Source organism: Delphinapterus leucas, chromosome 5, assembly GCF_059928025.1.
Source record: "Delphinapterus leucas isolate spDelLeu-1000000601 "Yukka" chromosome 5, BTC_Dleu_Yukka2, whole genome shotgun sequence".
Classification (NCBI taxonomy): Eukaryota; Metazoa; Chordata; class Mammalia; order Artiodactyla; family Monodontidae; genus Delphinapterus; species Delphinapterus leucas.
Window position 1 is genome coordinate 120,761,631 of NC_143133.1, and position 26,988 is coordinate 120,788,618.

Genomic DNA, 26,988 nt, shown 5'->3' on the forward strand with positions numbered 1-26,988 from the left:
GCAAAACTAGATTCTGGCAACTTGAGATGGATTCTGGTTCCCACTACTGCAAAAAACAGTAGAATTTCTAGCCCCTTGTAGATATTGAGGGGTATCAGAATATACTACCCCAAAATGTGCCTCTTTGGCATATGGATTATTTTGAGCTAAAGGCCACTGAGAACCAAAAGATGCAGGAAAAGCCCTACAAACAAGACACAAGTTTTCTTTTGTAAAGGAAATTACATTTATAAAGGAAATTTTCATTTGTAGAAATGTCTCCCTCTCTCCTACCAGAAGAGGACTCTTAACACTCTTAGCAATGAAGAAAGCACCAACTCAAATTTGCCTAACAAACCTTACCAAACAACCCTGTTTACCATACTTTTCCCTGGTCACTTTTTTTTTAAACATCTTTATTGGAGTATAATTGCTTTACAATGGTGTGTTAGTTTCTGCTGTATAACAAAGTGAATCAGCTATATGTATACATATAACCCCATATCCCCTCCCTCTTGCATCTCCCTCCCACCCTCCCTACCCCACCCCTCTAGGTGGACACAAAGCACCAAGCTGGTGTCCCTGTGCTATGTGGCTGCTTCCCACTAGCTATCTATTTTACATTTGGTAGTGCATATATGTCAATGCCACTCTCTCACTTCGTTCCAGCTTACCCTTCTCCCTCCCTGTGTTCTTAAGTCCTTTCTCTACGTCTGCATCTATATTCCTGTCCAGCCCCTAGGTTCATCAGAATCATTTTTTTTTTTTTTAGATTCCATATATATGTGTTAGCATACGGTATTTGTTTTTCTCTTTCTGACTTCACTCTGTATGACAGACTCTAGGTCCATCCACCTCACTACAAATAACTCAGTTTCATTTCGTTTTATGGCTGAGTAATACTCCATTGTATATATGTGCCACATCTTCTTTATCCATTCCTCCGTCAATGGCAATCCTGGTCACTTTTATATAGCTTGCCTCCCCTGTCCAAAAGCCCCCAAACCCCTTTTCCTTTGTTGGTCTTTGAACTCACATTCTAACCATCCATTTGTGTTACTTATCACTGAGTGCTCCCATGTGTATATGTGCAATGCACATGTTAATAACCTGCTTATCTTTCTCTTGTTAATCTGTCTTTGGCCAGTCTAATTTGTAGGACCCCTACTGGTAACACTAACATGGGCAGAGGAGGAGATTTTCCTTCACCTACAACATCTTCCTTTTCTCTCTGAGCACAAACTATGGATGTGCCCCTTCTCTACTTTGGTCCTGGTTCTTTGCTTCTCATAGGTAGTATAACCTTGACCAAATCACTTGCTACTTCTTTCCACTGCCTCCAGATCTTACCCTTCAATAGTAACAATGACATCAGTTATTCCTACTTGTAAGCCTGCTGTGAAAATCATAAGAGATTTGATATTATGCCATGTGGAGGACCAAGTTGACAGAAATTCCTATGAGGTCATGGGAAAGAGCATATTCTGCTTATAAGCTGGTGAATTTGTTGGAGTTTAGTTGTAATCCTGCCCTAGAGCAAGTGATGTTGAGAGTTTCTTTTTCATCACAATCTTACTATGAGTCTCTGACAAGAGTTTGGTAACCTGGTTGGGAAAACAAAACATAGACAGAAATGAAATGTTTAAAATTCTTCCATAAACCTGACTTTTTTTTTTCTCCCTGCATCAAGGCTCATATGTCATTGATCAATTAGAAGTCATCTCCTTTTCCTATTAATTCCCATGGTACTATTTACAAGTTGAATTATAAATTTCTGTGCATATATTTTCTGTTGGTTTTCCCATCAGGAATAGCCCTGCCAGCAGGACAAACACACTCAGCCCTGTATTTGAGTGGGTTTGCCTGGGTTTGCCCAGTTACTCTACTTCCATAGCCAATCAACACCCCCTTCCCTTTTTTGTTAATACATTCTTTCACTAGCTATGTTAATATATTCAATAAAGTACTTCAAATCGTGCAGACTTGACTTGGCAGGAATTCTGTCTCTCAGGTGACTTTGCCTATAAATTGATTATATGTTAAGTATATAGTTTAACTCTTTGAGGGCAATCTTTTTTATTCAATATCCACATTCTTGTGTGACCACCCAACTGTAGCACTCTGTACTGACAACTGTAGAAAGTAAATTAATGTTTTACTTGGAGCCACATTTGAGGTTGGTACTATAACCTGGACATCAATAGCTATTCTGATGGTGTGAGATGGTATTTTAAGAAATCTCTTAAGTATTGTTCCTCCTTGCAATTATTTCACTTGAGCTTAGGTACCCTGCTGTATTATTTCCATGTGCCCACATTTGCATATTTCCATTGTGGTAAACATCTGCATTCATGCTTATTTCCTTCCTTCCTGTCTCAGAAGATGAAGTGTCCCTCCTACTGCTCAACCCACAACAATCTGGCTTCTGCTTATCCCCCACTTCCTTCCCCCGACAACGGAAATTATCTTTACTGAAAGAAAATAATGCATTAAAATTGCCAAATTCAGTGGATCCTTTTCAATATTTATCTTATTGAATTTCTTCTCTACTTCTGATTGCTGGGCAAGCACTTCTCAAAACTATCTTCTATGCTCTTGGCTTCTCTGACATCATTTATTCTGACTCTAATCAAATATGCCTAACCAATTTTATTACTTTCCTTCACAGGCTCCTCCTCTTCTGCCCACAGATTTTAACCTTGGTTGTTTCTGAGGGTTCTTTCTGTCTTCAGGCACTGCTCTTCTCTCTTTGCCTTCTCATGTTGGGTCACAATTAACATGGCTTTAATTACCTCTTACATGCTGACTTTTGAACCTATCAACCCTGATCTCTCGTTATTTAAACTTATATAACTAACAAGTTACAAATTCCTGAGTATTAGTCATGCTTTGGTATTTCATACTATGAAAATAAAGCAACACTTTTGTTGACCAAACTTTAAATTCCTCAATCATAGGTACTGGTACTAGGTAGAAATCTTTCATGTCATCACAGAGGTATAGTCCATATAATTTTCTGAAATTTTTATATTTCACTAGATTTGTGGATGAAAAAGGGGAGAAAATTCTTAAATGTGAAAGAAAAAATTATATAACTGCAGCTGGATATATGATATCTCTCATTGCAGTGTCTAGTGTTCTTTATCTAACGCTATGTTTCTAGCTGTAACTCTACTAGTTTTATATCAATAAATCAAAGTATTTTGTTTGTAAAAGAATCCTTTCAAACTGGTTTAAACAATAAATACATTTGCTGTCTCACATATCAGTCATTCTGGAGGTAGAGTGGGCTCCAGGGCTAGTTCCTTCAGTAGCAAGAGGACCTAGTTTTGCTCCATTTTTCCATACACTTATGTCCTATACATTATTATCAAGTAAACTTGTTCTGTAATTGTAAGGGTGATTTAGTTTTAAGAAGTCCATCAACATAATCCTTTACACCCACATGCCAGCTCTAGGCATTAGGTCCAGACATAGCAACATTAAAAGAAAGAGGAGACACCATTTTGTCCAGTGGCTCTTTCGGAGAAGTAAAATTTCCTCAGAGACATTAGTAGACTATATTTTACAACTCTTTGTCCACTGTATTAGTTTTTTTTACTGTCAGAACAAACCATTAGAAGCTTGGTAGCTTACTACAACCCTCATGTATTATCTCACAGTTCTGTAGGACAGAAGTCCGGGCAGGCTCTACTGGGTTCTCTGATTAGGGCTTCACAGGCTAACGTCAAGGTGTAGGCTGGACTGGGCTTCTAGCCGAAGGGTCTGAGGAAGAATCCACTTCCAAGTTCACTCAGATTATTCACAAACTCTAATTCTCTGTGGCTGTAAGTCTGAGGCCCCTGTTTCCTTGTTGGCTATTAGCTGGGGGTTGATCTCAGCTCCTTGGGGCTGCCCGCATTCCTCATCAAGTGGTTCCCTTGAATCCTTCTGCTTTGAATCTCTTTCCACCATCAGCTGAAGAAACCTCTCTGCTTTTTTTTTTTAGGGCTGGTGTGATTAGATTTGGCCACACAGATAATTTCCCTTTCTTGAGACCAACTGTGCCAAATCACAGAACATAATCAGGAGACTGATATCTCATCATATTCATAGGTTTTAGGACATCTTTGAGGGGCCATTTTAGAATCATGCCTACAACAGTCACAGGTGGGTCGCATGCCCTTTCCTGAACTAACCATTGTCCAGGCAATGAATTACCATAATTTGCTCAGATAGTTTTCTGGATGGAGTGGGTGTGTTGGGGGATAAACCACAACGTACATTATGTACTCATATAATAATGCTTCCCTTGAGAGGTGCCAAATGGGTTCATATATTCTGTCTATAATATATATATATATATTTTCCTACAAAGAATACTATTATCTTATTAATACTCTATTTTCTTCCTTATTGATCATAATGGTATGATACATGTTGGTTAGCATATCAGTTAAACATTTTAGGGGAGGGGAAAAAAGAGACTTTTTGAAGTGAAGCCTAGCATTTGAGAGCAAGAGAAGAGAGTCTGTTTTTCCTATTCTATCACGGTAAACTATCTGTAAAAAGAGATAGCTGATTACTTGTTAAACTCATGGATGGCAGCAGCATTATGGTTACAGCTTTGGAGTTTCTTACAGGTCTTTATGTAAAATACGTAGAATTTGGCAGATGTAGACTGATATTGGTTCAGCTGTTATAGGTAAGACACTTTAGGTGGCTGGGAACAACTTTCTATAAGAAGCCACTGTCCACTCAGCATCAACTTTCCAGGACCTCCAGTATTACTTTGAGTACCTTTCTAGGAATTGTCTAATTTCTTGTTCCCTCACTCACTTAGCCCATCTGCCACCCTGCTCTGCCTAGTTTGTTGGAATGTAAGGGCAATCTGGCTGTACAGCATGTCACTCTTAATATCTAGTGTACCTTGGGACAGTCCAGCTAACAAGGTAGATGTCATTTTTTCTACTCCCCTCTACACATGTGACCCTCCAGAAGCTGTTCCCTTTGCCCAAGACTATGACTTTCCTCTAAAGAGGAGAACTTTTGATTAGGCAAGAGTATCTAAGTAGGGTTATTTCCATATTAGAATCTCTTAAGTGAAGATTTACCACAGTTAACTCCACCATCTGGCAGGAGTATTCACTATACAATTAGGCAAGACTTCTCTAAGAGCCTGAGCCAGGGTTCAGAGATGTTCCAGGTGAGCTGTACATTCTGCTTGCTTGGCTGATGTGCTGTCTTGTATATCAGGATGTAGCTCAAGAGCTGATAAAGTTTCTGAACGATAAATAGTTCCAGGAAATAAAGTGATTGGGAAAACACTGGATAGATTTGGGGGTTTTGCTATAAATATGGTACTTTTAGCAAATAAAAGGTCAACTGGATACTAAATCTGGTAAACCTTAATCATTTTCTATTGTTTCTAGATCAATTTTTTCATTTTTAAGCATGAAGAAATGAAGGTCTTAATTGGGTATAATTAGCTTAAGGCAAACATTGAAGTAAGAAAAATTCAGACTTTTAAACTCAGTCTGTATAGTACCTGATTTTAAGCATTCATGGTCAATGGAATCACCAGTCCACTTTATTGTGTTGCATAGCTTTGTTATATGTTAGTAATATTATAAAAATGTACATTTGTCAGAAATAAATGTTTAACATCTATAAGGTCTTGATGTATTTCACTATAGACAGACTGCTATTTTCTTTGGGTAACTTAAATTATTCATCCAGCGCTGGAATTCTGGTTACCGTGTTTATAAACAAGGACATAAAACACGGTATATTGGAAACATTATATTCTCAAGAACTTTCCTCTTTATAATTATATAGATTTCCTGTTATTTAGGTATAACTCTTCATAAAGCTAAATTATTTTATTTGTGAATAAGACAAATGAATTTATTAGCATAAATTGGTGAAATTGTGCCATCTAGTGCCCTTTACTGAAAAAAGTATTTTTTAAAATTTATTTTTCAGTCCCCAGAATCTTACACATTACAGATTAAAAATGAGTCTAGAAATCTAGTTTTTCAACCTTAAATATTACAGATAAGAAATATGAGTACAAATAAAAATACAGTTAGGACTTATGTTTCTGGAAGAAGAGTGTTCCACATACAGGAAAATATTCTAGCCAATCCTTAGGAATTGGTGTGGTCATTCCAAGCATTTCCTAAGACTTGTTTACTACATCTAGTATAACATTCTCTGTGCAGTATGTGTATTAGTGGGGAGACTGCAGACCACTACATAATAAGATTCCTGGCGGTTGGTGGTGAAAGATCTGGAAGACTGGGTCTTGAAGATTCTTCTCTCCTTCCTTGCCTTTCCCCTGCTACACTGCTACACTGCCCTGTACTCAGAACTGGAGGAAGCAGAGTTGTGCGTGTGTACGTGTTTTGACAAGAGGGGAAAAGAGGAGTCATGAGTCATATTAGAATAAATGGGGAAATGTGATGGAGAAGGAAGAGAAAAGTTTTAAAATTCTATTTTAGGGTACTGGGAGCTGAAATTAATTGACAGAAAGCTCCGGAGTCACAGTTATCCAGGTTTGGGTTTGTGTGAATTTGGAATTATCTGATTACTTTTGGAGACTTAATTTTCATATGGCTGAAAAAAAAGGTGGGGGTAGATGGAAAGAAAAGTAAATTCAGGTACCTTATATAACGGGTGTGCAGAAATAATCATGTAATGAATATCAATCCCTTTCAACCGCAAATGTGTTAACAAAAACTTCTTTACTTACCTATATATGTGAGACACATGCACATCGCTTGTGTTAGTTATTATGCCTGTTCAATGAAGCTAAGGATTCGTTTTTTTATCTAGTGACCTTCTCTTATCTATCAATCATGTACCATCTCGTGACTTCGGTTATTTTCTTGACATTTTTTCTATCTTGAATTGCTATCATGTTTTTCAGACTTGTGTCAACAACTATACCTCTATCTATGGATATCTATATATCTACAAAAATGTTTACATACCTCTCACATGTTTTGTTCATAGTGGGCAATTAATAAATCCTTGTTACATTATACACTGGGCTTCAGTAGAATTTTCCTTTACCCAGATAGAGACACGTTGTCAGCAAAGCCTTTATTTGGCAACCATGAAAAGAAAGTATATTTCTTTAAACACATTTGAGATTTCATAAGCACTTATGTAACTTAAGGTAGCTATTTTATGTTTAATTTTAATTGTGGTAAAAAACATATAACACAAAATATACCATCTTAACCGCTTTTAAGTGTGCAGTTCAGTAGTGTTAAGTATATTCATGCTGTTGTGCAATGGATTTCCAGAACTTTTTATCTTGCTGAGCTGAAACTCTATAGCCATTAAACAACTCCCCATTCCCCCCTCCCCCAGCCCCTGGCAACCACCCTTCTTCTTTCTGTTTCTATGAATCTGACTACTTTGGATACCTCACTTCAGTAGTTATCATACAGTATTTGCCTTTTTGTGACTGACTTATTTCACTTAGCATAATGCCCTCAAGGTTCATCCATGTTGTAGCATGTGACAGTATTTCCTTCCTTTTTAAGGCTGAATATTATTATTGAATTATTGATTCAAGGTAATTGTTTTTAAAGTACTTAGACTGTAGTTTGAAAACTTAATGAGAATTGCTAATCGATTTAACATGGTCTGCATATATAACAGAATATAGCTACATATATTTAGTAAAACACTGTACAATGCTGAGACAGAATTCTAATGAGTGAGAATCTTCTAAAACTTTAATAAGCTCCTTTGAGACCACTGTGCAAGACAATAGGTTTTTTAAAATGCCATGTAAATATGTTCTTAAATTTTTTATCAACAATTTATAAGTTGAGCCACATGAGATTTGTATCTCAGTGCTATACTTTCCATTTTTAGAATACTGAATTTAAATGATAAGTGTCAAATTTACTGATTTCCAATCTTTTAAAAGCACACACCGTATTAAAAAAGACTTATTTGGTCTTCATTTTACCCTCTAAAAAGAAAAAGTAAAATGCCTTAGCGTTTCATTCATACTTTTTAAAACAAAAGTACTGCATTTGGTATTGTTTTCCTTACTTTCACACCATTAACAGCATATTAACAGTAAACTGTTACCTGGAACTATCCACTCTAGGAGGACCGTACCCAGAGTAGCCCAGGATAGGGACCGGGAGAGCAATCTAAGGATCAGGTTGCTGTGTGTGCCTTGATCTCCAACCCCATTTCCACAGGGCATCAGAAGAATGAGCAGTTGCTACTGCTTCTAGGCAGATGATTTATTATGTGCACTGATTTTGGTCAAAGTTAAGAATAGAAACATTTTATCTGTCCCTTCCTGAAAAACTCTTAAGTGCAAACTTCATTTAATCCATTTTTATGTAACTTATTCCCTTCATGACTCTACATTTTGTGGGAAAACCTCTCTCAACCACATCTCCCTATCTTCCCCCATAATTGACCTCACTAGACCACATATGTCTCTGCCTCTAATTACTGTTTACCTCGTTTGGCACTGGATTTCTCTCATCACGGTATTCTATGAAGCAGCTGGGGTGAGGCATATTTTCCAAAGGAGCCCAAGTGGTGTACGGATGCATGTTGCAACCTTTACTGCAAACTCTGATTTACATCTCACCATGTTTTCGTTTTACCTTATTTATGGCATTAAAACAATACAAACATTTCACAGCTCTGCTTGCTTCCTGTTCTTGTTTCGTCTCTTTTAACCATTTTACATATTAAATTTTTATTAAATAATCCTGAAACATCTTCCCCTTTTGTAAACAATTAACAAATGTGATCATTATTTATTCCTTCCTCACTCTTCCCCTCTCCCACCATATTTTCTCCCCATTTTAGGTAATCTAGCATGCCTAGATTTAGGTGATCTAGCACACCTTCTATACATTCTCCGTGTTTATGTAATCATATACATAGTATATACTCACATGTACATTTAACATTAATAAAATTTGGGGGGTAATTCCTTGGTTTTAGAAAATGTATGATATATATTTTCTGAATCTTGCTCTTCTCAGTAATACCTCATGGAAATCATGCCAAGTAAATGAAATGACTTTACTTCAGTCTTCCATGGTGACATGATTTACTCAGTCATTCCCCTTATTATTAGGTACTTCATTTTTTTCTATTTTTTGACATTTTGCACAATGAAGAAACAAATTTGTGTTTAAATATATGGATGTAAGTAAATATCCATGTATTGCCGGTCCTCCATATCTGTGGGTTTCACAAACTTGAACTCAACTAACTTCAGACCAAAAATAGTTGGAAAAAATTCCAGAAAGTTCCAAAACAGCTTGAATTTGCTGCTCCCTGGCAACTATTTATATCTACACAGCTTTTACACTGCACTTTCAACTAGTTACATAGCACTTACATTGTATTAGGTATTATAAGTAATCTAGAGATGATTTAAAGTATACAGGAGGATGTGCATAGGTTATATGTAAATACTATGTCATTTTACATAAGGGACTTCAGCATCTTGGATTTTGATATCAGTGGGAGTCCTGGAACCAATCTCCTGTGATACCAAGGGATGATGACTGTGTATCATTTTATGATGGGGTATTTATTTTTACAAGATATCTATGGGGTATTCACAGGTAACTGATAATTTACATTTCCACCATCCATTATGAAATTACGTTTTCTCATATCCGCCCAGAAAATGGTCTTTTAAACCTTTGCCATCCTGGTGGGTAAAAAAGTGATATTTCAGTGTGACCGTGATATGCATTTCCTCCCTACTAGTGGGCTTGAATATTTATTTTGGTTATTTGAATCGGATCCTCTGTGAATTTGCTTTTTATGTTTTTTTTCCATTTTTCTACTGGGTTTTCTTTCCCTTCCTGATCATTTTTTAAGACTTTATGATATATTGAATAGCAGAGATGTTAAGACTCTTTCTGTGTTCTTTATTGCAAACAACTTTCCAAGAGTTGTTGCTTATATACTGAATTTATTTATGACATCTTATGTTACATAAAAGTTTAAAATTTTGATATTGTCATGTAGTGACTATCTTTTCTGTTAAAGATTCTGTCTCCAGAGTTAAGAAGTTAAAACTCTCTTTGCCCATAAACATAATTGTTTACATTTTTACACATGAACTTTATTGTTTCAATTTTTTACGTTTATATCTTGAAACATCTGGAAATTATATTTCTAAATGTGCGATATAGGAGGAAATTCTATTTTCTTATAAATTGGGTAGTCAGTTGTGTCATCAGAATTTATTAAACAGTTAAAACTTTTCTCACTTAAAGTATTAGATTTGTCTTAGATTAAATGTTTACACACACTGGAAACACTTCTGGATTCTTTATTTAGTTCTCCTGATCTGTCTGCTTCTAGGCCAACACCACATTGATTTGATTGTAGTTGCTTATAGCCCCTATATCTTCAGATATTTGATAATGGGAGTTATTCCTCACCATTCTTCTTTTTCCTAATTGTCTATTCATCCACATTTATTATATAAAAATATCAAGTGAAATTCTAACTGGAATTGTATAAGACATACTAATTTTAAGAGAATTTATATTTTATGATATTGGCTTCCCATGTAACTTTGGTGTCTTTTCATTTACTCGTATCTTCTTTATTTAGGTTTTAAGTCTTTCCTATTGCATAATTCTATGTATATATTCCATGCTTTTTGTCATATTCTATGACAAATAGAATTTTTACATATTCTTATGTATATATTCCATTATTGTTAATGGAATTTTTCAGCAATTTACTTTTTAGGGTAGATAGAAACTTGTTAGGATAGATAAAAACTAAGAGTTTTTATGTATTTAACTTGAACCTGGTCACTTCACTTATTCCTCTTATTAATTATAGGGTAATTTAACACATTTTCCTGTGATATTTTGATATCCCATTACATTATAGGCAAAAAGATATTTTTATGACTTGTTTTTCAATTTGATACTATTTGTTTTACTGTACCCAATATATACAATACATACGGTATCCAATATAATTAATATATTTAATTATTATTAAATGATAATTATTAATAATTACTATAGAAGCATCCATTTTTTATTTCAATTCAAGTAGTTCTAGTCTTTTGCTATTTAGGGTAGTATTTTTTTCTGTCTCTAAATTTTGTAAGTATTTTTGATTATATTCAAATAGTATCCTTCAATTTCCATTAAATATAGAATTTTTGTTAGAAATTGCTCTTTAATTTTATCAAATGTTTGTTCTGCATCTGTTGATATGAATATATATTACTTTCTGTGATAATTTGTCAATGTAGAGCATTATGTTTTTGAAATGAAATCACCCTTGCAGTCATAGAATTTACATTTTTTTGTCTTAATATATTATCCTTTAAAAGCATTGTTAGGGACTTCCTTGGTGGTCCAGTGGTTAAGACTCCTCTCCCAATGCAGCGGGCACGGGTTCAATCCCTGGTTGGGGAACTAAGATCCTGCATGCTGCCTGGCGTGGCCAAAAAAAAAAAATTTGCTATTACTTCATTAGAATTTTAGAATTTTTACATATATATTTATTATAGAGATCAACTGTATTATTCTTTTTTGGGAGAATCTTGATCACCTTTTGGTATTAAAGTCATACTGGTTTCATGAAGTAAAATGAGAGGATTCTATCTTTATGATTTAGAATATTTTAAATAATATTGGAATTAACTTTTTTTAGGTTACATAAGACATCTGTGATTTTTATCCAGTATTCATTCCTGTTTTTTAAATAACAGTTTTAGATTTCCAGAAAAATTGCAAAGTACAGAAACACCCCATCTATACCGTGCAACCCTGTTTCCCTTATTAACATATTACATTAGCACGACATATTTGATATAATTAATGAGTCAATATTGATACATTACCATGTGTTAATCCGTACGTTACCTGATTTTCTTTAGTTTTTACTTAGTATCCCTTTTCTATTCCAGGATCCCATCTAGGATACTATTGAATATATTGCATTTAGTTGTTAAGTCTCCTTAGGCTCCTTTTGGCTGTGACAGTTTCTCAGACTCCTTGTTCTTGATAACAATGACAGTTTTGAGGAGTAATCATTAGGTATCTTGTAGAATTCCCTTCAACTGGCATTTATCTAATGTTTTTCTCATGATTAGACTGTGGTTATGTTTTCCAGAGGAAGACAATAGGGATAAAGCACTATTTTCATCACGTCACATCAAAGGTGCACACTATCAACACAGCTTATGACTTTTGGTGTTAATTTTGATCACCTGGCTATGGTAGTACTTGTCAGGTTTTTCTACGGGACCATTACTCTTTTTTCCTTGTTTCAACACTTCTTCCCCTTTGAGAGGAAGCCACTTTGTGCAGCTCAGTATTTAAGGGATTATGCTCCTCCTTTAGGGAGGGAGTGTCTACATCAAACACTTGGTATTTTGTGATAATTTTATATTTTAAAATTTGTTAAGGTTTCTTTGTAGTCAAATGGAAGATTCTGTATATCAAGTCTAATGACTTTATAATTTATGGCTTATTTTTCATCTGTATGATCTATCCAATTCTGAAAGAGCTGCATTAAATTATCCACTATAATTGCATTTTGATCAAGTTCTCCTTGCATTTCTAATAACTTTTGCTTTGTGTAACAGCTGTTATGTCTGATACATACATTTTTATTATTGTATAATCTTCATAAACTTGGTTTTTTTTCCAGTTTGAGAAATAACTGACATACAGCACTGTGTAAGTTTAAGGTGTACGGCATAAATAAACTTGGTTTTTATCACTACCTGATATCTCTTAGTCTTGTGTGGGATTTTAACCTTAAATTCTCCATACTGTTACCTTTCTTCAATACTGTTTGAATTTGCCTGGTAACATTTGTCCTATTCCTTTATTCTCAACATGTTTTAGTGATTTTTGTAAACACCATCTTTGAGATTTAAAATGAACTCATCTGACAATCTCCGTCTTTAATGGGAGAATTTAATGCTTTACACTTAGTGCAGTGATTCATATCCTTGACTTTATCTTTTAAATTTAACTTAATTTTTATTACTTATATTACAGTGTTCTTTATTTTTCTTTTCCTTATTTATGTTTGATCTAGTGATTAATGATTCCATTTTGTTTGCTTGTGTTAATGTGGAAGACTTACTATAAGAGTTTCATTTTACTATTGGCTATCTTTCCTTTCCTGTGCTCCAAATCAGACACATATATCTTTACTATTTCTTGAACATGAGATAATTTTTTCTTATTAAGACATCCTATTTCCCTCTTAGTCACTCTCCAAGGTAAGATGAAGTCTTTAGAATATTTTCATTTTCTCTATTCTCATCTTTTCTTCTCTTCCCCATCAGCCATGATTTTTGAGACTTTACCTTCCCCAATTCCTAGTTTTTTCTATATAATTTGTCAGATTATTATTAGTTTCTTATCTACTATGTCTTCTTAGTTGTTAGAGTCCTTCCTTAGAACATATTTTATATATATGTGCTCAGTCTGTTACTGTATATTAACATTCAAACACAATCAGTGGTATATTTACAAAAAACATTCATTGACCAACCGTATTTCCTCTCTTTTTTATTGTGTTCTACCTTGAGGCTATGCACATATATCATTTCTTTTTTGGTTAGAGCTATGTCATGAGTCTCTTCAGTTGGTATACGTGAATAATAAAATAGTACTTTCTAAATTCTCATATAGCCACACATGTCTTCCTTATGTCCTATGACAGATGAGAAAATTATTACTGGATATAGGCTTCTTTGGTGTCCTTGAACTTTTTCTAAAAAGGTAATCTGCATGTGTTTTTCCTTTGCCTGCTACCTTACAGTGTTAAAGATGAACACTCTGATTTAATTTTGATCCTTTCCCTGTATATGGAACTTTTCTGTCTCTACTTGGACACTGGTATTTGCCAGTGCCATTGTGGAATCCTCCCTCTAGCTCACTCGTGCCAAGACCTGGCCCCAACCAACAGCCTGTAGGCAACAGCATTGGGACACCTCAGGCCAAGCAACTAACTGGGCAGGGATAAAGCCCCACCCATCAGAAGACAGGGTGCCTTAACAAAAACAGAAGTATAGATCAATGGAACAGGATAGAAAGCCCAGAGATAAACCGACGCACATATGGCCACCTTATCTTTGATAAAGGAGGCAAGAATATACAATGGCGAAAAGACAGCCTCTTCAATAAGTGGTGTGGGGAAAACTGGACAGCTCCGTGTAAAAGAATGAAATTAGAACACTTCCTAACACCATACACAAAAATAAACTCAAAATGTATTAAAGACCTAAATGTAAGTCCAGATACTATAAAACTCTTAGAGAAAACATAGGAAGAACAGTCTATGACATAAATCACAGCAAGATCCTTTTTGACCCACCTCCTAAAGCAATGGAAATAAAAACAAAAATAAACAAATGGGACCTAATGAAACTTAAAAGCTTTTGCACAGCAAAGGAAACCATAAACAAGACGGAAAGACAACCCTCAGAATGGGAGGAAATATTTGCAAATGAAGCAATTGACAAAGGATTAATCTCCAAAATATACAAGCAGCTCACGCAGCTGAATATCAAAAAAAAAAAACAACTCAATCCAAAAATGGGTGGAAGACCTAAATAGACATTTCTCCAAAGAAGATACACAGATTGCCAACAAACACATGAAAGGATGCTCAACATCACTAATCATTAGAGAAATGCGCAAATGAAAACCACAATGAGGTATCACCTCACACCAGTCAGAATGGCCATCATCAGAAAATCTACAAACAATAAATGCTGGAGAGGGTGTGGAGAAAATGGAAACCTCATACACTGTTGGTGGGAATGTGAATTGATACAGCCACTACGGAGAACAGTATGGAAGTTTCTCAAACAACTAAAAATAGAAGTACCATATGACCCAGCAATCCCACTCCTGGGTGTACATCTGAAAGAAAGGAAAACGCTAATTTGAAAAGATATATGCACCCCAATGTTCATAGCAGCATTATTTATAATTGTCAAGATATGGAAGCAACCTAAGTGTCCTTCAACAGATGAATAAAGAAAAGGTGGCATATACATATATATACATTTATTTATTTATTTTGTATGTATATATAATGAAAATTTGCCATTTGCAGCAACATGGATGGACCTGGAGGTTATTTTGCTAAGTGACATAAGTCAGACAGAGAAGAGAAAGACAAATACTGTGTGATATCACTTATATGTGGAATCTAAAAAATACAACTAGTATATCTAAGAAAAAACAGACTTACCAACATAGAGAAAAAATTAGTGGTTACCAGCAGAGAGAGGGAAGTGGGAAGGGACAAGATAGGGGTAGGGGATTAAGAGGTACAAATTATTATGTATAAAATAAATATGCTTCAAAGATATACTATATAACATAGGGAATATAGTCAATATTTTATAATAACTATAAATGGAGTATAACCTTTAAAAATTGTGAATCATTATATTGTAAACCTGTAACTTATAATATTGTGCATATATATCTCAATAAATTTTTTAAAAAAGTAAAGAAAGAAAAAAAATCTCTCCTCCTATTTTCCCTACTGCAGTATTCATAGAGCCAAAACCTTCACATGTACCTGGCTGTCCAGAAGCCTCAGAAACTGTTTTACTAGGAGGGCATAAATATATTAAAGTTGTTAGTGGAGGGGAAAGAAGCCACATTTATATTACTAAATTCCCAGATTCCCCGTGTTGGACTCATTCTTTCAATTAGTTTCTTAAAACAACATTATTTCACTGGACTTCCTGGATATTTAATTTAATAAACATTCATTGTATCCTCTTACATTTGTAAGAATCATGATAGTATGATAGGGTAAATGGATATGATTAACTGATTCTTTATCCAATATTTTTTGCATGTTTGTTTTTCCCATATCCATTCTAATTGGTGTGTAGTGTGTGATGATAAATTTTATGTGTCAACTTGACTGGCCTAAGGGATGCCCAGATAGCTGGTAAAACAGTATTTCTGGGGGTGTCTGTGGATGTGTTTCTAGAAGAGATTAGCATTTGACTGAGTAAACAAGATCTGCCCTCACCAGTCCAATCCCCTGGGGGCCGAAATGGAAAACAAAAGCAAAGCGAGGGTAAATTATCTCTCTTTTCGTGAGCTGGGATGTCCATCTTTTCCTGCCTTTGGACATCAGAGCTCCTGGTTCTTGGGCCTTCGGACTCTAGGACTTTTACCAGTGCCCTCAGATTCTCAGGCTTTTGACCTTGGACTGGGAGTTATACCATTGACACCCCTGGTTCTCAGGCTTTTGGACTGAGACTGAACTATATCACCAGATTTCCTGGTTCTCCAGCTTGCAGACAGTAGATTGTAGAACTTCTCAGCCTCGATTACCATGTGAGCCAATTCCCATAATAAATCTCCTCGTATATATCTCTATTTGTCCTACTGGTTCAATTTCTGTGAAGAATGCTAATACAAGTGGTATCTTATTGTTGTTTTAATTTGCATTTCCCTAATGACATACGATGTGGAACACCTTTTCATATGCTTATTTAACATCTGTATATCTTCCTTGGTGAGGTGTTCAGGTCTTTTGCCCATTTTTAAATTGGGTTGTTTGTTTTTTTATTGTTGCATTTTAAGAGTTCTTTGTATATTTTGGATAACAGTTCTTTATCAGATATGTCATTTGCAAATATTTTCTCCTAGTTTGTGACTTATCTTCTAATTCTCTTGATCCAATATGTTTTTACTTAGACATATGACTTCATTTTTATCTTCACATTAATAATTGGTACTTAACTAGTATAGATGTGCTTATTAGCATAGACATACTTAATAGTTTCCAACAAGTAGAAAATTCTGTGATGCTTGTTACTACTGCTAAAAAGCTGGCTCCCTTAATCCTGAAACTTTTCCTTTTGATCTCTTTGTCTTCTTCTATCTGACAGAACAATACTTTTTTAAAAAAGCTAACAGAAAACTATCAGCAAATGTGGACAATTATGAAAACATCTGGAAGATGAATTAATTACTGTAAGCATGGTTCATTCTTTTTCTGAAAGAGTAGCTACTACTCTTTGTTGTTCTATAACATTTTCAAGAATTGGTTACTTTTCATCAAATTTAAAGTACTGAGCTGATATCAAAAGCAATAGTGTTTGGCTGGTGTTTCATTTTATATCTTACTATCCTTTTAAACATTAATTCAGCAAACATTTAAAATGTACTCTTTAAAGTGTGCTATGCTAAATGCTGTGAAGAATTAAGCTCTCAAGAGCTTAGCATTCATAGATAACAACTGAAGAGAGGGCATTTCCAGGCAGAGATAAATTCTTGAGCAAAAGCACAGAGATGGAAAGGGCAAGGTGACCAATATGTAACTTGTGTGAATGGGTAGTAGTGGAAGACATAAGAATTGAAAGGTATGTTGGGTTGTTTGAAACACCCAATGCCAAACTTATTCAGTAAGCAATAGGAGACTCCTGAGCAGGAGAGTGGCATTCTCAAAATCATACTTAGAAGATTAACCCAACTGCACTATGTGGGATAAATTGTAATAGAGAGACTGGAAAAGGAATTCCAGTTGAGATATTACAATAGACCAAATCAACAAAATTACAGGGGTGAGATGGGGTGAGAGGGTGGATTGCAGAAAGATCCCAGAGGTGGAAACAACAGAACTTGGATGTGGGAGCACAAGAAGTAGAAGTAGTCTAAGATGTTTCAAGCCTAATGTATGAGAGGATGTTGCTCTTCTGAACAGAAACAGGAAATTAGGAGGATGATCAGGCTTTCCAGAGAAAATGAATTAAGGTTTGGGAATATTTTATTTGAAATGTTGGTGGTTCACTTATATTTAAGTGTGAAGCAGACACTTGGAAATGCATGAAGCTCAAAGAGGATATAGGATTTATGAGAATGAATAAAATTACCAAGGGAGAAAGACAGAAGAGGATGGGAGAAAAAAGAAAAATGTGAGACAAAAATAAAGAAGACAGTAGGTGCTGTCAAAAGAAAGTATAATGAGAATCTGGAGGGTAGGGTATCTTGGACACCAAAGGAGGGGAAAGTTTTTCAACAGGATGATTGTGGATGAAACTGAGAGGTGTTCTTCTTTACAATGATTCCCTTCTCTTCAGTAACAGAAACTGGTACCTAGAAAGGGGCTATATTGCCTAGTCTCCTTTATAGCTAGAAGTGCCTATTTACATAGTTTGGGCCAATGAAATGCAATCATACATTTTCTGTGTTACATCCAGGAAGTCTCCTTGAAAAGGAGGGGGGGGGCATACTTCTATTTTCCCTTCCTGCTCCTAATAATGGCTGGAGCTCCAGCAGATAATTTTTGGATCATGAAGAGATCTCAAGAATGGGAACTGGGGGCTTCCCTGGTGGCGCAGTGGTTGAGAGTCCGCCTGCCGATGCAGGGGACATGGGTTCGTGCCCCGGTCCGGGAAGATCCTACGTGCCGCAGAGCGGCTGGGCCTGTGAGCCATGGCCACTGAGCCTGCGCGTCTGGAGCCTGTGCTCCGCAACGGGAGAGGCCACAACAATGAGAGACCCGCGTACCGCAAAAAAAAAAAAAAAAAAAAAAAAAAAAAAAAAGAATGGGAACTGCACATCAAGATATGGAGCAGCACAATACAGCATCCTAGTTTCCTGCCATCAAGGAGCCACCACGTCACCTCTGAAAGATTACTTCTACATTTTCTTTTTTAGAAATAAATAAACATGCAGCCACACTCAAATAAGAATTGATAAAAAATTATTGATTATTTGGTGTGGGAGTAGAGCCCAGTTGGAGGCGTTTTCCAAATAATGGCTATGAAAACAGGTTCTAGAGTCAAACTGACTAGCATTAAATTCAGCTCCATCATTCATTAACTATGTGACATTGAATAAGAAATTTAACGGCTCTAAGCCTCATCATATTAATAGAGTAGACATATTAATAGAGCAGATATATTAATAGAGCCTACCTCATGGGTTATGTGAGAAATGATTTAGATTATTGATGTAAAGCCCCTCACACAGTGCTAGCACATAGTAGGTGCTCAACGAATGTCAGTGAAAAAACCTCAGGTGGTCATTGGGTAATATGGTATAATTTTAAAAATACATTTCATGAAATGAAAATCAAAACTACAATGAGGTACCAACTCACACCAGTCAGAATGGCTATCATTAAAATGTCTACAAATAACAAATGCTGGAGAAGGTATGGAGAAAAGGGAACCTTCCTACACTGTTGGTGGAAATGTAAGTTGGTGCAGCCACTATGGAAAACAGTATGGAGGTTCCTCAGAAAACTAAAAATAGAAGTATCATATGATCCAGCAATCTCACTCCTGGGCATATATATGGACAAAACTATAATTCAAAAAGATACATGCACCCCAATGTTCACAGCAGCACTATTCACAGTAGCCAAGACATGGAAACAACCTAAATGTCCATTGAGATGAATGGATAAAGAAGATGTCGTACATATATACAATGGACTACTACTCAGCCATAAAAAAGAACAAAATAATGCCATTTGCAGCAACATGGAGGCAACTAGAGCTTACCATACTAAGTGAAGTAAGTCAGAAAGAGAAAGACATATGATGTCACTTATATGTGGAATCTAAAATACGGTACAAAGGAACCTATCTATGAAACAGGAGCAGACTCACAGACATAGAGAACAGACCTGTGGTTGCCAAGAGGAGGGGATTAGGGGAGGGATGGACTGGGAGTTTGGGGCTAGTAGATGCAAACTATTACATATAGAATGGATAAACAACAAGGTCCTATTGTATATCCTGAGATGAACCATAATGGAAAAAAATATAAAAAAGAATGTATATATGTGTATAACTGAGTCACTTTGCTGTAGAGCAGAAATTAACACAACATTGTAAATCAAGTATACTTCAATAAAAAATAAATTAAAAAAACACATTTCATGAAATTTCATGATTTCAGAATATCAAACCTGCAGTTTAAAGAAACATAAATTTATATTAAACAAAGTAATGAACATAAAATATATTTTGTAAGCTTCAAATCATATAAATGAAAAATTTTACCATTTTAACTTGAGTGCATATCACTTTACGTGACCTCTAATAACACTGACAAAGTATATTCATTTGATTTTGATACATGCCAAATGATTTATTACAATTGCTTGATTTTTTTTTTTTTACAAAAAGCAGAACAATGGAAAACCAGTAAGTCATAATGGGTTGTAGAAATTAGTTTCAAAAACAATTCAGTTTTATAATATTTATAAGGTATTTAACGCTATTTAAAGCAAATTCGCACCCCCCAAGCTTTAGTTTTAAAGTTTATTCTTGTGGGAGCCAGCATAGAGAAACGGAAAGAACCCAAATTTTGCAGTCAAATAAACCTGAGTTCAAACACAGTTTCCATCTCTTACTAATACTATGGAAATGGTTGTATAGTGTGGTTGATTAGCTTTAAAACTATTTTGCAGGAACTGAGAAATGCTGAACCAAATTCTTTATTTTGTATTCATAAATAATTATAATACTGTTAACATTTTAATTTTTTTTAGCAGTACACCCATTCTAAACTATTTAAGAAATATTTACCACACTGAGAGATAATTAAAAAGGTTGCTGTTCTCATTTAAAAATATTTTCCAATTCTTAAATACTGTGTACCATTCTGGTTACTGAACCATAAGAGGGAAATAATAGCTGGGAAAGGTAGACAGAAGAACAGCCACAGTAATTCAAGGAAATAGAGGAAGGATTTTCACACTAAAAACTTTTCAAAGAAAAGCCTTTTGCAAGGAACACAGAATTCTTAGAGACGAAGTGTTACAAAGTCAAAGAATGTAGAGGTTGTACCTCAGTGGTGTGATATTTAGATGGGATCTGGCCACAAGGCCCAGAAACGCTAGAGTCCTGCCATTGATCAGCTACCCCTCTCTGTGAGGTCGCTGAGGAAAGAACATGGACTGAGGAGTCAGGCAACATAAAGAAATTCTACATTTCTAGGTGGTACCTAGGTCTTAAGGCTACAAACTCCCCTTTAGAGATCTGTAAATAAACTAGGATACACCTATGAAGAGCTCCTTTTGTCTAAGTTAGGTTAGGTCCAGTGGACAAAAATCAGATCAGACAGAAAGCATATAAAGCCTGCTTTACCACTTCCATTTCCAGTCTCAAAGCCAACTCTACCCCAGGAAAGAGTAATCTAGACTGTTGCAGATGTGAAAAGCCAGAAGGAGGATGTGAGAGCCTTCACCAGTGCCTACAGCAAAATGCCTGGCATCTGAATTTGCTTTTTGGGGTCCCCATATAGTTGAGTATCTAGTTTCTTAGTAGGAAGAGGAGGTATCCAAAGTACTATAATATTTTTCTTATCATTTTATTCATCTCTCTTGTCATCTCTTGTTATGAATTACACACGTCTCTTTTTCCATTAGATATAGAACCCTTGAGGATGAAAACTTTCTTATATCTTTGTATCCCCATAACTTAGCAGGATACTGAACCTACAGCATATGCCAGTAAGCGTTTTTTAAGTGACTAAATGATTATTCAGGAAGCTACTGAGTAGGAAAAAAGGTACTACAGATACATTCTTGAGAGGCAGATAAGGCTTGTATGGAGAGCATTCTAACATATATGGAACAATTAAGCCACAATAAATGACCCACAGAATTGAGTACTGAACCGTGTCCTCCAGAGTATAAATAAGTACACATTTGTAGTAGGAACACATTAAAGTACTGTAGCTCATTTGGGGGTAAGGCATGGTCAAGATAGGATAGGATTTGTTTAAGCCTTTAGAATGGTTAGAATCTGGATGGAATCCTTGCTGGGAAAAAACAAAAAAATCCTGAGACAACTTTTAGGTGGATTCTGACATAGACTCCTTAAGGCCTTTGAAGAAGCCTGGTTTCTTTCGCCTAAGGTTAAGAGACTCCTTGGTTTAGTGGGGTGGACTGGGCTTTCTCAAGGTCTTTACTTATACACAATGTAATAAATCAATGCTGCCGTTGCCTGGTATCTGACAACAGGAGCAGCTTTCAGTTACCTGAATTTGCATTGCTTCGGTTGGTGAGTTTTTCGTCTCCTTCCCCCGGTTCTCTGTTTCTTGTCACCACCACCTTCTGGGGTTCTCTTAGCACCCTTTGCACTATCTATGGGATAAAGTCAGAGTGCTTTACCCCTGGGGTGCGAGTATAGTCGTGGTAGGAGTTGGGGATGAGATTGCGGAAGCATTTCCCTTTGCACTAAGGCTTTTCTCTCACAGTAGTTGCTAGTCTCTTCCCAGCCGCCCTGACTTAAAGGGGAAATGGACCACGGTCAAATTACCCCTAACGCCTTCCAAAGCGTTTTCTAGAGCTTTTCTGAATCGCGATGCAACGCGATAAAAGGAACAGCGGGCCTCGGCCCCGCCCTCTGCTGGAGGACGCCGAGAGCGCGGGGCGGAGCGAGTGGGGAAGGCGTGCAGCTCGGTGCGCATGCTCCCAGGGCTCGGCCAGGGAAAAGCGCTTGAACTTCTCTCCCAGAGACTTCCGGGTGGAAAGAAACGGGCGGAGCCAGCTCCGGAAGCAGAGGGGTGGGCGCCTACTATTTAACCTCCTTCCTTGGAGGAGCGCTTCCGCTCTCGCTTGGTGAACGGATGAGCCTGCGGGAAGACTTCTCTGTGCTCATGCTGCTTTTCAGTTTTCCACGCGGCTAGAAATCGACCTGGGAGTATGCTGACACCAGTGAGCAGGTGGGGCGATAGCCCCTGCGCTAGCATCTCCATTTACAGAAGTTTTTCCTAGGCCTCCAGAAATTGTTGACGGCTTCTTTTTGCTCCACATCTCTTCTAGCCTCCCTGTTTTTAATCCCTTTGCAGCCGCCCACCCTTCCCCCCACTCTATTATGTATGCTCGGGCTCCCCGTGTGCTTAGATTGGCTGAAGCTGGCAGCACTGAGGATCTTGTGGGTCCTGGATCCTACCAGGTGCCTTTCCTGAAGCAGCAGGCAACAGGTAAGGTGTAGAGAAAGGCAAGCCTTCTGTAACAGGCACCTCACTTTCAGCCTGCTCCGCTTCTGTGCGCCTGAGTTAAAACACTGTAGTACCACTTCATAAGTATAACACATGAAGTAGGCAGGGAAAATACTATCCTTACTTTACAGATGATAACTGGTAAAATAATTTGTCTCATTTCACAAGGCCAGTAAGCGTGTGGCGAAGACTTGATTTTACAGTGGCTGTCCACATCATACTTTAAATGGTACAGATTAGATCTAGGATTTTTATTTCCTGGCCCCGTTGAGTATGTGAGTCTCCAAATCTCCTGTGTACTTCTTACCGCTTTCTGTGTCTTTTCTTTGTAATCCTGCCTGCCTCACACACCTTTCCTAACTAACCAGAGAAACGTTAATTTACTGAGATATAACTTTTATATTTCTGTTTTGGAATACCTTTTAAAGATAGTCCCATGTATTTTTTCAGGTAGATGCTTCCTGTCTTACCATACCCATCTTTTTCAATATACTTAACGAGAGCCTGTTTATCCCACATTCTGTAAAGAAAAGCTGTACTCTTTGAGAGGTGGGGTGGGAATGGGTAATTTAATTATTTGCTCTCATTTGTTAGCAATTTTAATGGCTAGGGGGTGACTTTTAATAAATACTTATAATTTGCTTTCTGCTTTTTCTAATCTGATGATTTTTGTGGGGCTTAATACCATCCAGATTACACTTTTTCCCTTGTTAGCCTGCATTTTCCCTATTGTCACACTGTTCCTGTATTTTTAAACAAATGCCAAGATCCATATTCTGTTAACATGTTTGATGAGATTAGGGTATTAGGTTGATTTAAGTTTCTTTGGAGTACAAATTTGTCATTTGTCATTGTTTTAATCTTGAATTTTACTGCTTTTCAGCTTCTGCTATTGATATCAGTGTTCTTGGAGCTTATTATGTGTGTTTATGTAATGCAGCTGAGTCCTTATAAGCATTAACTCCCTACCAATTTATTAGCCACCGACGACCACCGAAAATGCTAACATTTATGATACTTTTCAATCCTTATTTTATTTTGACACAACCGACCATTGTCTTTTTAGAGCTATTTCTTCCCTTGGTGTCTGTAACATCATTTTTTCCTGGTTCTTTTTCCAACTATTGTCTTGGAACAGTGCCTGATACATGGTTGGGACCTAGCGAACATTTGTTAAATGCTGAATCAGGTATCATTTTTCTGCTCTTCAACCAACCCTCCATAGTCTTCTTTAAAGGGTTTTATTTTTCTAAATACCTTTTAAATGTCTATGTACTGTACTTCCCATCCTTTGCTTGTTGCTTTTCTCATGTTTACTTTTTCATTCAAATCCATAGCTTCAACTGCTATCTATATTCTGATTCTGATGACTCCCTAACAGTCTTTAGAGATACAGGTGATTCATATCTCTAAGACGAGCTTTCCCCGGATCATCAGGCCTTTGCATTGCCAATTACTTCTTTTGGACATCTATACCTGGGTGGTCTCTGGCATCTGAAATTCCAGGTGTCTGAACTTATCATTTTCCCTACCATCACAGACCCCTTTGAAAAAAAATGCCATGTCAGTTGCTTATAAACTGTTAGCTTTGGAATTATTTTAGACTCCTTTTTTTTCCTCTGACTGGTCACTCCCATTGATCATTAGAACCTATTGATTTTCTCTTCTCATTCTCTCTCAAACTGGTTCCCTTTCTTCATTTAACTGCCCTTGACTTAGTTTGGGATTTGTTATTTTTATTCTGAAATAAACCAATAAAATATTACTGGTTTCTCTGTTTCAGCCTCTAACAACTTCTGTCTTATGGCTAATGTAATCTTCCTAAGATATAATTATGTTATTTGTTTAAAAAACTCCTTTTAACACTAAGGTTAAAATCTGAACTCCTTAACATGCTGCATGAGAGTCTTCATGATCCCTAACCTGGTCTCTCACTTAACCTGATCTTTCCAGGCATCACACCTTCACCAGCACTTAACCTACATATCAGCAATTCCAACTTTGCATTGTCTATAAATTCATGTTCATTCACCTCCATGCCTTTGTACTTGCTGCTACCTTTGCTGAGTAATCTCTCTTTTCTTTCCTTACTTGGCTAATTCCTACTTATTCTTTGAGCCTTGGGTAAAGTGAAGTTGTTCTTTGACTCCACTCTGTCTCAGGTCTTTCTTCTTTGACTCCTAATGACTCAAAGCACCTTGATACTATATTGTAATTATCTGTTAACTTATCTGGCTGCCCCATTAAAGTGTGAGATTATTGAGGGCAATAACCAAGATCTCGACTGTGTTAGTCTCAGTTTTTAGCTCAGTACCTTAACACGTATGTAAAAGAAATAAACAATAATTCTTAAAAGAAAGTTAAAAAAAATCTAATGAGTTACATATAGCAGAATTAAAAACTTATAATTTGACTTGTGTGAACTTTGCTTAGAGATCAGTAACTGGGGTTTGCAAGGCCCTTCTTTTACTGTTTTATAGAATTGTGCCTTGTTGACCTATGAAGGAAACTAGGAAATTCCATATTTGGGAACTTTGAGCAGCTGCATCCTATAGAACTCTATTTTAGTAATACTCAGCACTGACATGCTAATAATAATAATCAATAGAGGTTATAGGTGTTTCTTTAGTCATTTCTCTACAGGATTCCCTGGCAAGATAATTTAAAAGTAGCTGTTACCTCTTTCCTAGGTACATTCTGCTTTACACCTCTTTGAGGTCAGTAACACTGGACTATACAGAAGTATACACACTTATTTAAGGGTCAGGGAAATTTTGTAGAGTATGATGTAGGAACAGCGATGTTGGGACTTTATGTAATTTACTTGTTACCTTGAATTACACAAGAGGAGAAGATCTTAGTCTTAGAACTTCAAAAGAAAGGTGCAGATACTCTTTATTCTCAACCTTTCTCTTCTAATTATCATTTTCCTCTTACTGTAGGCTGCTTGGTCAGTCCTCCAGTGTGTTGTCTTCATATTTTCCTCAGAAAATTCTTTCCACATTAATTTTCAAACTTCATTGCCTTGACTTTTGTCCAGTTGATCAGGGATTTCTACCCAGGATTTGCAGCCGGAAAGGAATAGGACTCAGCTGCTCTGATTTCATGAGTGGGAGAGATAATGGATATTCTGATTCCAGATAAGTGACAGCTGCTCCTGATTTTCTTGCAAATTATCTGAGAAGCAAGCAAATCTTATCTCATTAAAGCAAAGCTTTCCCATAAACGACCAGCCTAGTAAAATATGATAAAAACATAGTCCTTTTAATAATGTGACTGCTCCTGGCATTATTGTGCTGAGGAGTATTTCATTGCTTTTTGAGCTTGATTTACATAACAAATAGTACCCCATGTTAGCATATATTAGTTATCTGTCCTGGTTCTATGTTAGTTATCTAGGCTGGGTGACAGTGGTTCTTAATATATTCTTTGCTAAATTTCTTCTTTGATGGGAAAGCAGTTAGTTTTATCTGCCACAGAAGCATGAGCTGTCCATGGTCTTGTACTCCTGCCTACGTGCTTATGCCGGCAATAATGGTTTTATCTTATTAGCCGTTCAGAATTTAGGGAGAACATTTCAGGGAATTCTATCTTTATTTAAGTTTAAATAAAAATATGTATGTGATTGCTATATAAATGTTGATGTCCCCGAAGATGAGTATATGTTTCAAAGATCTAGCTATTGCTTTTACGTGAAGAATGCCCTGCTTGCTTTGTACAGTAGTTGTGGCTGCAGAACTTGTCCTTTATCCCACGCCCCCGACCTTCTTTCTCAAAAATTAGACTGACTTTTATTGCTTCATGCCAGTCTGATTTCTGCTGTTGGTGCCACAAACTTAATATATCTCAAATTGAACTTACTTCGTTCATCTCGAATCTTATCTTCTCCTATATTCATTTCTTCTTTCTACATGACAGTTTGATTTATCATTTATTGTTGGAACTTAACATGTCAGTATAGTCATATGTCCCAAATCAAACTTTAAATTTTTCACTCCACCAACCCTAATGTGCC

General features: G+C 36.3%; 1 protein-coding gene and 1 pseudogene across 2 annotated transcripts in view; one reads left to right on the plus strand and one right to left on the minus strand.

The window, feature by feature from the left end:
* The window catches only part of LOC111179086 (zinc finger protein 396 pseudogene), a 36,677-nt pseudogene extending 13,845 nt beyond the window's left edge, over positions 1-22,832 (minus strand). Inside the window, exon 1 of the transcript XR_002645824.2 lies at positions 22,008-22,832. The product of XR_002645824.2 is annotated as a zinc finger protein 396 pseudogene (transcript). The remainder of the gene's footprint in view (positions 1-22,007) is intronic.
* STPG2 (sperm tail PG-rich repeat containing 2) overlaps positions 22,524-26,988 on the plus strand; it is a 529,587-nt gene continuing 525,122 nt past the window's right edge. Inside the window, 1 exon segment of the mRNA XM_089911325.1 lies at positions 22,524-22,962. Coding sequence (XP_089767451.1) covers positions 22,847-22,962 — 116 coding nt within the window. The 5' untranslated portion in view covers positions 22,524-22,846.